At 43.6% G+C, this 11,394-nt stretch overlaps 1 protein-coding gene across 1 annotated transcript; it reads right to left on the bottom strand.

Moving 5' to 3' along the window:
- Positions 1–811: 811 nt before the first annotated feature.
- On the bottom strand, positions 812–6,821 carry LOC135234399 (lens fiber major intrinsic protein-like). The gene is made up of 4 exons (XM_064298982.1): positions 5,964–6,821; positions 4,549–4,713; positions 3,773–3,853; positions 812–3,136 (listed from the first exon to the last, which is right to left on the bottom strand). The coding sequence occupies exons 1-4, from the start codon at positions 6,321–6,323 to the stop codon at positions 2,951–2,953; spliced, it is 792 nt and encodes a 263-aa protein (XP_064155052.1). The 5' UTR covers positions 6,324–6,821; the 3' UTR covers positions 812–2,950.
- Between the last annotated feature and the right edge of the window lie 4,573 nt (positions 6,822–11,394).

Raw genomic sequence — 11,394 nt, 5'->3', positions numbered from 1 at the left:
AATTGTAAAATTATGTATTCGGCCTGGATTTGATCTAATAACTAGGAAGATCCGTCTTAAACTAGCCTGTTTAGAAAGCGTTGACATTCTACTCTTAGACCAACCGAGGTCTGTGATCTCAAATTTCAGTTGGTGTGCAGTAACAAGGAGTGTCCAGCTGGCACAGAGACAAGCAAGTCTACTCTGCTGTCATGGAGTTGTGAGGCGTACCACAAGAGGTCCACTATTGGCTCAGAGCACATAGCAACGCTGAATATTTTACTGGGAAATTGCCAATACCTAACCTAGAAAAGAAGTGAAGAAAGATTGCTAGAAAGTATTATTTGCGAGAGATCTCTAAAAATAAGAAATATATATTCAGGTTAAAAAACAGTTTGATGTTTTAATGGAACCATTAGAACGTTTTCCCTCCTGTTCTTTCTAGTTGAGTGTAGGCTAATTTAGGCAAAAGTGTAAAAGTTACACATAAAGAAGAGGAAGAAAGTAATGAATGGGATTAAAGCAGTGGATCAAATGTGTAGAAAGCATGTTGTCTGTATGTTGTCAGGGAGACCCAGTCTTCTGTAGCTATACTAACTCTCCCTCTCCTTATATTACCGGCCCTGTGTAATCAGAAATACTGTAATACTTTTTACTCCAGTACATGATGAGTTCAAACAATCAAATAAAATAAATGGGCCTACCTTTACCCTATAGACTACATCACAGGCCTACCTTTACCCTATACATCACAGATCTCATTACTAGAGCAAACATATTCTACTTTGATTTCCAACACCTCAAAACACTCCTAAACAAAATTTCATTCAACTGAACAAGCGACTGTTTTAATCCAAACTCTTCCACATCATGAACCATGGAAGTTACTTATTTTTACAACTTTCGATCTTAAACATTTTTGAATACTAGGTAAAAAATAATTTAAATGACGTAGACGAACTTGGAACAGTCACATTTCGTTAAACTAGCCTTTGGTGGGACAGGCTGCTCAGATTAGCCGGGAAAGCGCATCTTCGGGCAAAGAGAAGTCATCCAGATGATTAAAGATTTGTATATCTGCGCAGAATCAATAAAAAATGCACACACTGCGACACGCACAGGTCTCTGTTTCTCTCTCTCTCTCTCTCTCTTTCTCTCTCTCTTTCTCTCACACACACACACTTCATACACCCTCCATCTTTCCCACATTCACACATGAATTCTCTCTCTCTCCCACTGTCTCACCATCTCCTCTCTTTCTCTCTCACTCGCACACCCACACACACACACACACACACACATTCAAACACAAAATATTTCCTGAACTGAATAAGCTTCAACGCTTTCTTCCCGTTTTTATCTCATAAAGGTACCAGGAAGTAATTTGACACGCTACACTGATGGACTTCTTTTGTGCGGATGTGAATAAAATTATATAGGCCATCTCAACAGATTAGCTAACCGCCCACCAAGCAGGCCACCCAACCAGTCCATTCTGCTGGATTTTTAAAAATCCATTTCCTGCTGCCATAAGAGAAGTGTGAACTAGCGCCATCTCTAAGTCATGAAGATAATGAATCTATCAAAACATAATTTCCTGTATCAACAGAACTTTCATCTCTGCATCTGCAGGAAAATGGAAATGTAAACCCACTCAGCCGATCTCACAGGGAAACATTAGGCCCTGCAAGTCACACATGCTGCAAGGCCAAAATAAAAAAGACTGTATTCACTTATTAATACTAAGCATTTGAAAATATGTCTGTCTTTTGGCTCAATACAGGTAAAGACCAGTATGTCTTTGGCACTTTACTTATCATTTTCAAAGTAAGTGTAACAATAAAATCTAAAGCTCTGCTTTAAGTTTCATATCAATAAATCAATAAACAAAATGAAAAATCAACTTCAAGTGTGTATATGCAGAAATCATTGATGCGTGTCTATATATGTGCGTGCATACACATGCGTGTGGGGTACGTGTACACCACACATAGGCATATACACACACATGCATTCATACATTGTATGTATACATACGTATAAAATAAATATCAGGGGAAAAAATTAAAAAGTTTAAATAGCTTTCAGGTAAGAAAAGACAGTTTACTGTTGTGTTGTTTGTGTTTATTTCTCATTTAAATGGCGTGGGAATTGATTACTGGTCCTCAAAAATGAGACTTTTAGTCCGAGTTACACAGGGGCCAGGCTGGAATGTAGCATTAGTTTCTCCATTGTATCTTTGCAGGGAAAATCAGTGGAAGGGAGGATTTCCACTGGAAAAAAAGTCTAAAGTTGACTAAAATTACAGTGAATACACTGTATGGGGAGAGGTATTTAAATACATTAATAAATAAAAAATAAATAAAACATAAGCAACATCAGCATGATACAAACACTGGTGAGCAGTAGTGAAAAAGCAGAAATAAAACCAGTAAACACACACACTCACACACACCGAAAATAAAAATAAAATAAAATAGCATAAACCCTGGTAAATTTGAATGGCGTCACACGTGCACGTGCTGAAAATGCAGAAACAACACAGGAAAAAAAAAGCTCAAGATCAGAAGGGTTTGAAGATGAGTAGCATTCAAAAGTCTGAAGTCCAGAGCTCACTCCTGAAAAAGACCACAGCAGAGAGAGATGCCCCCGGTCCTGAGCAGTCAGCACCCGCCCAGCCCCTCCCCTCCCCGCCCCCCCTCTTCCTTTCCCCAGGTGCACTTCCTCTTCCAGCTCTCATTTCTGTCCTGTGGTCCCAGGGGTGGAGCGGGAGCGAGGGGTGTGGGGGTGGGAGGGTGGTAGAGTGATTCTCGAGTGCCTGTTGCTCCTATTTCAGTATGTTCGGTGAGGACATGGCACAGTTTCAGTGGCTGTGCGTGTGCACGCACATGAGTGTATGTGTGTGTGTGTGTGTGTGTGCGTGCGTGTGTGCGGGTGTCTCGTGTGCAGGGTCGGGCGTGGCAGTGTGAGGTTACAGGGCCTGGGTCTTGAGCTCGGATGGCTCGCCCCGGGTGTCCTGCTGGTTCTCTCTCTCAGGGGGGCGGCTCCCCTTCAGGGTGGCCAGTCTCTCGGACAGACCGCGCATGCGCGGGAACAGCATGAAGTCATACAGCAACGCCCCCATGGCTCCTCCAATCATGGGCCCCACCCAGTAGACCTGCAGCACACACAAACACACACGCATTACAAGGGGTTCCCACCCTGCAGTGCACTCAAACACACACACATTACCAGGGGTTGCTTAACCATATAACATAAATATTTAGCTGAACACACACATAGAACCAAATGAAAAGGAATGATGATCATGATCAAATGATGGATGTATCAAAAATTACATTACATTACAGGCATTTAGCAGACGCTCTTATCCAGAGCGACTTACACAACTTTTTACATAGCATTTTTACATTGTATCCATTTATACAGCTGGATATATACTGAAGCAATTTCGGTTAAGTACTTTGCTCAAGGGTACAACGGCAGTGTCCTACCCGGGAATCGAACCTGCGACCTTTCGGTTACAAGCCCAGTTCCTTACCCACTGTGCTACACTCCGTTCCACAAAATAGAACCATATTTTTAATATGTACATTTTTATTTAGCATTTTTCATGTATATGTACATGAAAGATGTTAAATAAAAATGTACATATTTTAAAATATGATTACATTTGATTAAAATGAGTCCTGTAAATGTTGGCACCAAAAGTATCCCTCATTATGAGGCAAGAGCTCAGAATCATCTGAGGAGTATGGTGAATGCCACCTGCAGGCCAGATCGTGTATCTCACCCAGTGGTTGACAAAGTTTCTAACGAGCACGGCGGGAGCGAATGATCTGGCGGGATTCATTCCGGCTCCAGTGTAGTACATCTGAAACACAGAGGTAAGTTCTTAGGACCAGTTGCCAAGTTTTGGCAGGAAACAAGATTAATTCATTAATAATGGCAAGGCTGAAACCCCACAATTATAAAATCTAACAAATGCAGAATTCATTAAATTTACTGTAAACATCTTCAGAAATACACCATTTTAATGAAAAAATTTACTTCAATGAGAATTATTAGATCCGAGACATACAGAGAATGACTTGTAAATACTGATCTTAGACACCAATTAAATTCTCGCAATTTAGATATCCTTAAATATTATCATTGATAAACTTTGGAGCTTAATAAAATAGAAAAAACTTTCAGTAGTTCACAGCATGAGACTTTAGCTTCATAATTCTGTCTGTTCTGGCTATGCCAAATTTGAATTGCCCTTCTTACATATTTAATATATTATTCATTTGTAAAGATGAATATTCACTGAAAAGCCTTCAGATTTAGTACACAATAGAAGTAGATTTAGTACATAAAATGTGCTGTCATTTAGTATGAAAAAGATAAGTCACAAAGCTCTAAAGTAGAGAGTTCAGTGGTTCTCTGATTTAAACACTTGGGACAGTCTTTTGACAGGTTCATGTGAGTCACATTAGCAGAGCATGACATTGCATCCAGTTATTGAAGTCTCACGCTTCCATCAATGCCCCCAATCGCGCCCCTGCCCTCTCCTCCCCTCCTCACCCCAAGCAGGTGACCCAGCATGACGGAGAACCCGATGGAGAGGGCGGCGGAGCCCATGCGCCCGTTGCGCCTCTCATCCGTCACGGCGAAGATGCAGACGACGAGCTGCAGGGTGAGGAAGATCTCCATGGTGGTGGCCATTCCCTGGCTGATCCCAGGCTGCACCTGTTGGGGGGGGCTCTGTGAGTGCTAATCTGAAACATCGCTCCCTAATCATGATCTGCAATGTACCAGACAGGCAGGGTACTCCTACCCCCCTCCCATTCAACAGCAAGGCCCTTCTTTCTGTCCCACACCTCCCTGGGGCAGACCTCCAAATGCATTCCAACTACACAACATTCAACTACAGAAACAACATTCCAACTACACTTATATGCAAAAATAGACCTAAATAAACAGACAGCAAACAAAGTAGCCAAAGTAACAGATTAAAGAGCAGTATTCTTTTTTTGGCCTCGGAGATGCTGTTACGGAAAGATCTGTGAGATTTTCTCACAAAGACACAGACACTAAAAACAGGTTTGCTCCTCAGCCAGCACAGGTCATGAAGCTGAGCCACATCAAACCACCTGCACACACGCAGCGGACTACTCCTGACCAATCGCGGTCTCCTAGAGGAAGGTCAGCGTCTGGACAAAGAGAGTGAAATGCACCCTGCCGCTTTGTCTGAAGTTTAGCGCATGTGCATGTACAGTGCAGCCCAAAATCGGTCCGGTCGAATGTCCCTTTGCTCCTTTCCTCTCCGTGAGGTCTGTGGCTAGGGCTTTGTCATCAGATATGGAATAAACCACAATGTGACTGCATGCTGTGCCTTTTACATTACAGGCATTTAGCAGATGCTCTTATCCAGAGTGGCTTACACAACTTTTACCTAGAACATCTTTCCCTCAAGTTCTCTATGTATTTCTTGCCTGTGATGAGTGCAGATTACAATTTTTTGAAACTATGAATTTGTACTCGTTGATTGAGAATTATCCAGCATTGTGTTTGAACTGTTGAAAAAATTATATTTTAAAAAATAAATAAATAAAAAGTTTTGACAGATTTAGTTTAAAGTTGACTGATGAAGAGGAGGTGATCTGTGTGTGTGTATGTATGTGTGTGTGTGTGTGTGTGTGGAGAGCTTGATGTGCAGAATGGAAGCATTCAGGCGAATGCACAATGGTTAGAGACAGCCAGCCAAAAGATTGACAGAGCAGATAATTTTGAGAAATGACTGAAAATACAGTGTATTTTGGCCTTTTCCATGCTTTCTTCTCAAAGCTTTTTGGCTGCATTTTCGTTAATGACTGTTACACTAGAGAGCGTACGGAACTCAAGGAACTTTCGAGATTAGCAGTTCAGTATTTATCCTAAAAAGGGATAAAAACTGATCCTCTCACACTCCCTCGTGGGAGGGGGGAGTCAGCCCATACCGTATTAAGGCCCATGGTTCCCCGCATGTTGTTCGGCGTGACCCCGTAGAGCACAGCGGCCCCGGCCAGGGCGCCCAGCATCTGCGCCGCGATGTAGAAGACGGCGCGGAACAGGGACATCTGCGAGCCGATCAGGTAGGCGAAGGTGACGGCCGGGTTGATGTGGCCGCCGCTGATGTGGCCTATGGACTGGATGAGCGTGGCGGCCGCCAGCCCGAAGCAGAAGGCCACGTACAGGACGTTGTGAGGGGCGGTCGTCCAGCGGAGGGCCGCGCCCATCCCGAAGAACACGAAGAACATGGTGCCGTAGAACTCGGCGAAGACCGCCCGCCAAAACAGCATGGACCGGAACTCCCACATGGTGATCGGACAATCGGACACTCCTCAGCAGGGGGGTGGGAGGGGTGAAAAAGGGCAACCAAAGAGAGAGAAGAAAGGACCCTCTTTGAACTCTAAAAGGGAACTAACTGAACAAATATAAGATTTCCCTTTAGAGTCTCTTGGCACACTTCACAAAGTTCACTGATTTTAGAAATAAACAAGTGACAAAAGAGAGAACGAACTATGAAGAAAGCGTTAAAAAAATGATTTTAAAAGTTCACAACTTCTTGAGATCTAAGCTAAGGCCAAGCCTCTGCAGGCACAGTCTGACGTGTTGCTAAGCGACAGCTTTTAGTTTCTTCCGCCACATCTGCTGCTGGAGGCCGCTGGCGTTTGTCATAGAGACGCTGCTTTTCGTCAGGAGGACCAATGATGCATCTATGCGAGAGTGAGGATGATTTGGATCAGCACAGAAACAGGGAGAGACGGAGGTCGAGCATGTCCTGCAGACATCGGGTCGCTCTGAGCGTGTGAAGAGGAGCGCTGGGGGGATTTATAGCTCCCTGGGGCCATGGTGACGGAATAATCCCCAGGCGGGAGGGGCACGGGGCACGGGGGGGTGGGGGGTTTGGGGGTGGGGGTGGGAGGGCACACAGGACCATTTAAAAAAACAAAAAAACTTAACCCCTTTTTCACCATCACTCTGGTCCCCACACAGTCAAACAAACTGCGCCTGTCTCCCTGTGTGCCATCCCCAACACTTCCCTCCATACTGAAATCAAGGACACCAACAGAGAGGCAATGTTGGTGCAGTGGTCAGTTCTACCATGCCACAAACTTCAATCCCCAAATAATAAAAGACAGTGAAACATCTCAATATGTCACTATGTTTCAGTACTAAAAACTTGCCGTCAGCCGTAATTGAATGCTTTGCATTGGCAAGTGGAGATTAAGCAGAGCACAGATACTGCTGGAGGACAAGGACTGCCATTGGGTCTGTCTGGAGTAACTCACCGGGGCTGCTAAACTAAAAGAGCTCATTTATGGTCTCTATCTAGAAGGTTTGATTGAAGGAGCTGTGTGATGCGTGTGTAATGCGTGTGGGGAGAGCGCACTGAATCGTCCAGCAGCTGAGAGCTAAGACCAGGTTACTGATGGGTCGGAGCACTGGGGACAGGGGGGAGTGAGCGCGTTCTGTGGGCACGACGGCCGGTCCGAGCCCAGTGTGTGGCCCGGCCTTCTCCCACACAGCAGTAGCGTGCGGCGCCGGCGTCCGCGCGGAGCGCTCGCCCTGCCACATTTCACCCGCCCGTCGATAAGCGCTGACATGCAGGAACCGCCCAACAATAGCCTCAGGAAACCGTCGTGGGCAAGAGGCCCCCAAACGGAAGAGCCTAGAGCCAACAACCTGCCAGCGTTCAGCCCCAAAAACACCTGATCCTGGCAAATCCATTGTTTCCAGCGGCCATGCATGTGCCCCCAGGAATTCAGTTTTTATATTAGAAACATGCTGAGTACACAGTCTTAACACTTTCAAACAGAAAGTGAAAGTGTAAATGTTGTAAAAATACTTTTTTGCTCTAACAATGTTTTTCCTTGATAAACAAAGTTTAACAATAATAAAAAAAAATAGTTAAAAGCGAAAGTATAGGGACAGTGACAGAATTTTTGTTGTTTTGACTCTGAACTCCAGCACATTAGATTTGAAATAAAACAATGCATATGAGGATAAAATGCAGACTGTCAGCTTTAATTTTTGGGTATTTACTTCCATATTGGGTGATTCATGCAGGAATTATAGCCCTTTGTATACACAGTCCCCCATTTTAGTGGAGCAATAGTAATTGGGCAATTGGCTGCTCAGCTTTTTCTCATGCAGCTGTATGCCTTTGCATCATTAATTATTGTGCAAGAAAGCTAAGAAAGGTCTAGAGTTAATTCTGCATTTGTGTGGAATCTGCATTTGAAGTCTCAACATGAGGGCCAAATAAGTGTCAGAAGCTGCCAAACTAAAATAAATGGATCAGAGACATAGCCAAAACATTGGATTTGGCAAAATCATGTTTTATACAAACCCCTCAGAGGGTTCACCACAAGATTCAAACTACTGACAAGCCTCCAGAACAGAACAGTCAGGTTAGAGTTTGCTAAAAAAAAAAAAAAGAGTTGATTTTTGAAAACCATAGAATTCTGGAACAAAGCCTCATGGACAGATGAGACTAGAATTAAGCTACACCACAGTGATGGAAAGAGGAAACTGTAGAGAAAAAAGGAACCACTCATTACCCAGAGTCTTTGTACACACGTTTAACCAAGGGGAGGTACAAACTTTTTAAAAACTCAGCAATGTTTATACATTTATTAATTTTTTATGTATTTAGTTTTTTTGCATATTTTTGTTGCCCACTTTTATTCTCCAAATTTTGGAAATGCACCAAGCCTGCCCATCTCCCAGGTCAGTTGAGAATACCTCCAGAGACCGTTTGGTTGCAGCAATGAGCTTCGGTATATAAAAATGACAGGGCATTTCAGATTGAGGAGAACAGAAAAAGGGAGAATTTTTTTTTCTAAAAAAACGGAGAGAGGACAGGCCCACTTCCGTTTGTATTTCCGTTTTATTCAGATGAGGAGAGCACATGGAAAGCAGGATATAGAGGAGGGATGATAGAATGTGCCAGGGATCACTCCCCCACCCACTCTGGAGCTGTCATATATGACTCAAAAATCAGCCACACTATGAGCTGAGCCAAACGTCTCCACCTACAAAAAAAAAAACATCTGTCGAATTTGCATGTCTTAAAAATCTATCAGGAGACGTAATATACAAAAAATGTACATCATTTATGGGTTATAAGCCTTTCAAACAGAGGACAAACTTGCATCTTGATGACAGACAGGAGGGCTGCAACTGTTCAACACAATTGTCTTTCTTTTCTCTTTTCACAAACTGCCATTTTATCCACCAGCTTTAACCTGTTCCAAGTTTAACTTCCATTTTACCCACAGAATTTTATATTTAAATATATGTATAATTTCTCTGCCACAACTATGGCTTCTTCAAGGTAAAATATAATCTCGCTGTTAAACTGGAGCAAGTGGACAGAAGTAGGAGTCACAATAAGAATAAGATTACCAGAAAATAAAGATCTTTGAGACATTAAGTCCTCCTGCCCTGGTGTAATGATGGCTTGCATGTCTCCTGCAAAAGCAGCTGAAGGGAATATCAAGTAAATTGGCCCATCTCAAAGGTCCCCAATAAACTCTGATAGAGCACCAAGCATAGTCTTTCTAGCGCCCCCTGCAGCAGCACTGCAATATGTCACCTTAAGAATTCTGCCCATGTTCAGTTCAACTGTATGGCAGAGGCATTCAGAAGACATCACCTGTGAGACCCTCTATGTCTAGTGCATAAAAATACAATATATTTTGTGAAGAAATTAATTAAATGATGGGGGTATCCTGCCCTGGCTTGGTCTCGTACTATAACTGATTTGGGGTGAAACAGGATAGCACAAACCTAAAAGGGGATTTGTCTGTACCCATGTCCCACTGGAAACGTGTCATGATCAGTACATAATCCTGCATCTGTATCATTCGATTAGCATTCGGATTGTGACATTTTGATCCTCGTGATCAAGTGTACAACTCCATCCCCCCACCTCAACCCACTCACAGTCGGGCCAACCTTTGGAACCATTTAGGAAGTTGTGACCGTTTAAACACAGGAGCTGTTCTGGGTGCTGCCTGGGCGGTAGGCACAGAACTGATTAGTCCGAGTTTCGCTTTGTTTGGGTGGACAGAGCTGGTAAAGCCCTGGAAAATCCCTGTTTGGAGAAGCGGGGGGGGGGGGGCATCGCACTGAACGAAGTGGGGACAGCATGTTTGGGGAGGAGGGGGAGGAGGGAGAGGAAATGCTGAAAGAATATTGCTGCGCCCGCAGCCCTCTTGTCAATACAAAATGCTGGCGGCAGAATTCTTTGTGAATGTGAGCGTTTGCATGAGTATGTGTTTAAGTGTATGTGTGTATCTGTGTGAGTGTGAGTGTGTGAGAGCGGAAAGAGGGGGGGAGTTCCAGTGAGAAAGAGGGACTGCAATGGAGGAAGAAGGAAGGAGAGTGAAACACCAGAAGAGAGGAGAATCCAATCCTTATCAGTAGAAATAAACTGCAGGGTTAAAGATCAATACTCATCTCCATAAAACCAGGAGTGCATGAGAACAGACAGGTAGGCAGGTACAGTGTGATATCAGAACAGACAGGTAGGCAGGTACAGTGTGACATCAGAACAGACAGGTAGGCAGGTACAGTGTGATATCAGAATAGACAGGTAGGCAGGTACAGTGTGACATCAGAACAGACAGGTAGGCAGGCACAGTGTGATATCAGAATAGATAGGTAGGCAGGTACAGTGTGACATCAGAACAGACAGGTAGGCAGGCACAGTGTGATATAAAAACAGACAGGTAGGCAGGTATGGTGTGATATCAGAATAGACGGTTATGCAGGAAGTGTGATATCAGAACAGACAGTAGACGGGTAGGGTGCAATATGAACAAATTTGCAGTTGTGTTATTTAGATTCTGTCACTTATTGTTATTGAGCATTTAATATTGGATCACTGTGTGAGCTGACTAATTATGTTCTGTTTCATGGACAATAGCTGACGGCTTGAATTCAGCACGCACACACGCACGCACGCACGTACGCACGCATGCACACACACGCACACTCACACACACACACAGGTCTTACAGTCATGGCTCTTACTCTTGCCCTTGCCCTTGCCCATTTAATTTGCAGAGGATATTGTACTTGCAGTGGTGGTACAGGTCTACAATGATAGCCTCTAAAATTAGTGGAGAAAAGGAATAAAGTTGGGGGTAAAAAGCTGCTTTGTTGCTTCGTCACTTTGTCAAACTATCATTAACCCACGAAAGCATTAGCTTAGGGAAGCGTTTATTTGGAGAATTATTTAACCCTCCTGTTCTGTTCATTTTTTAGGTACAGCAAAAATGTTCCCGGGTGATATAAACATACAGGGGGGGTTTGCAAATACATGAAATGAACCATTTTCATTTAGAATGTTGATTACACTAATTAAGGCCAGTAGAA

Source organism: Anguilla rostrata, chromosome 11 (assembly GCF_018555375.3).
Source record: "Anguilla rostrata isolate EN2019 chromosome 11, ASM1855537v3, whole genome shotgun sequence".
NCBI classification, from domain to species: Eukaryota; Metazoa; Chordata; class Actinopteri; order Anguilliformes; family Anguillidae; genus Anguilla; species Anguilla rostrata.
This window is presented reverse-complemented; position numbering and strand designations above follow the sequence as displayed.

Bases quoted from the DNA above. Each gene is read 5' to 3' on its own strand.
- LOC135234399 (XM_064298982.1), bottom strand. From the start codon at position 6,323: ATGTGGGAGTTCCGGTCCATGCTGTTTTGGCGGGCGGTCTTCGCCGAG. The intron at 4,714-5,963 runs GTATGGGCTGAC...CCCCCCCAACAG, and splicing joins GAACCATGGGCCTTAATACG to GTGCAGCCTGGGATCAGCCA. The intron at 3,854-4,548 runs GTGAGGAGGGGA...TCTGTGTTTCAG, and splicing joins TGCTGGGTCACCTGCTTGGG to ATGTACTACACTGGAGCCGG.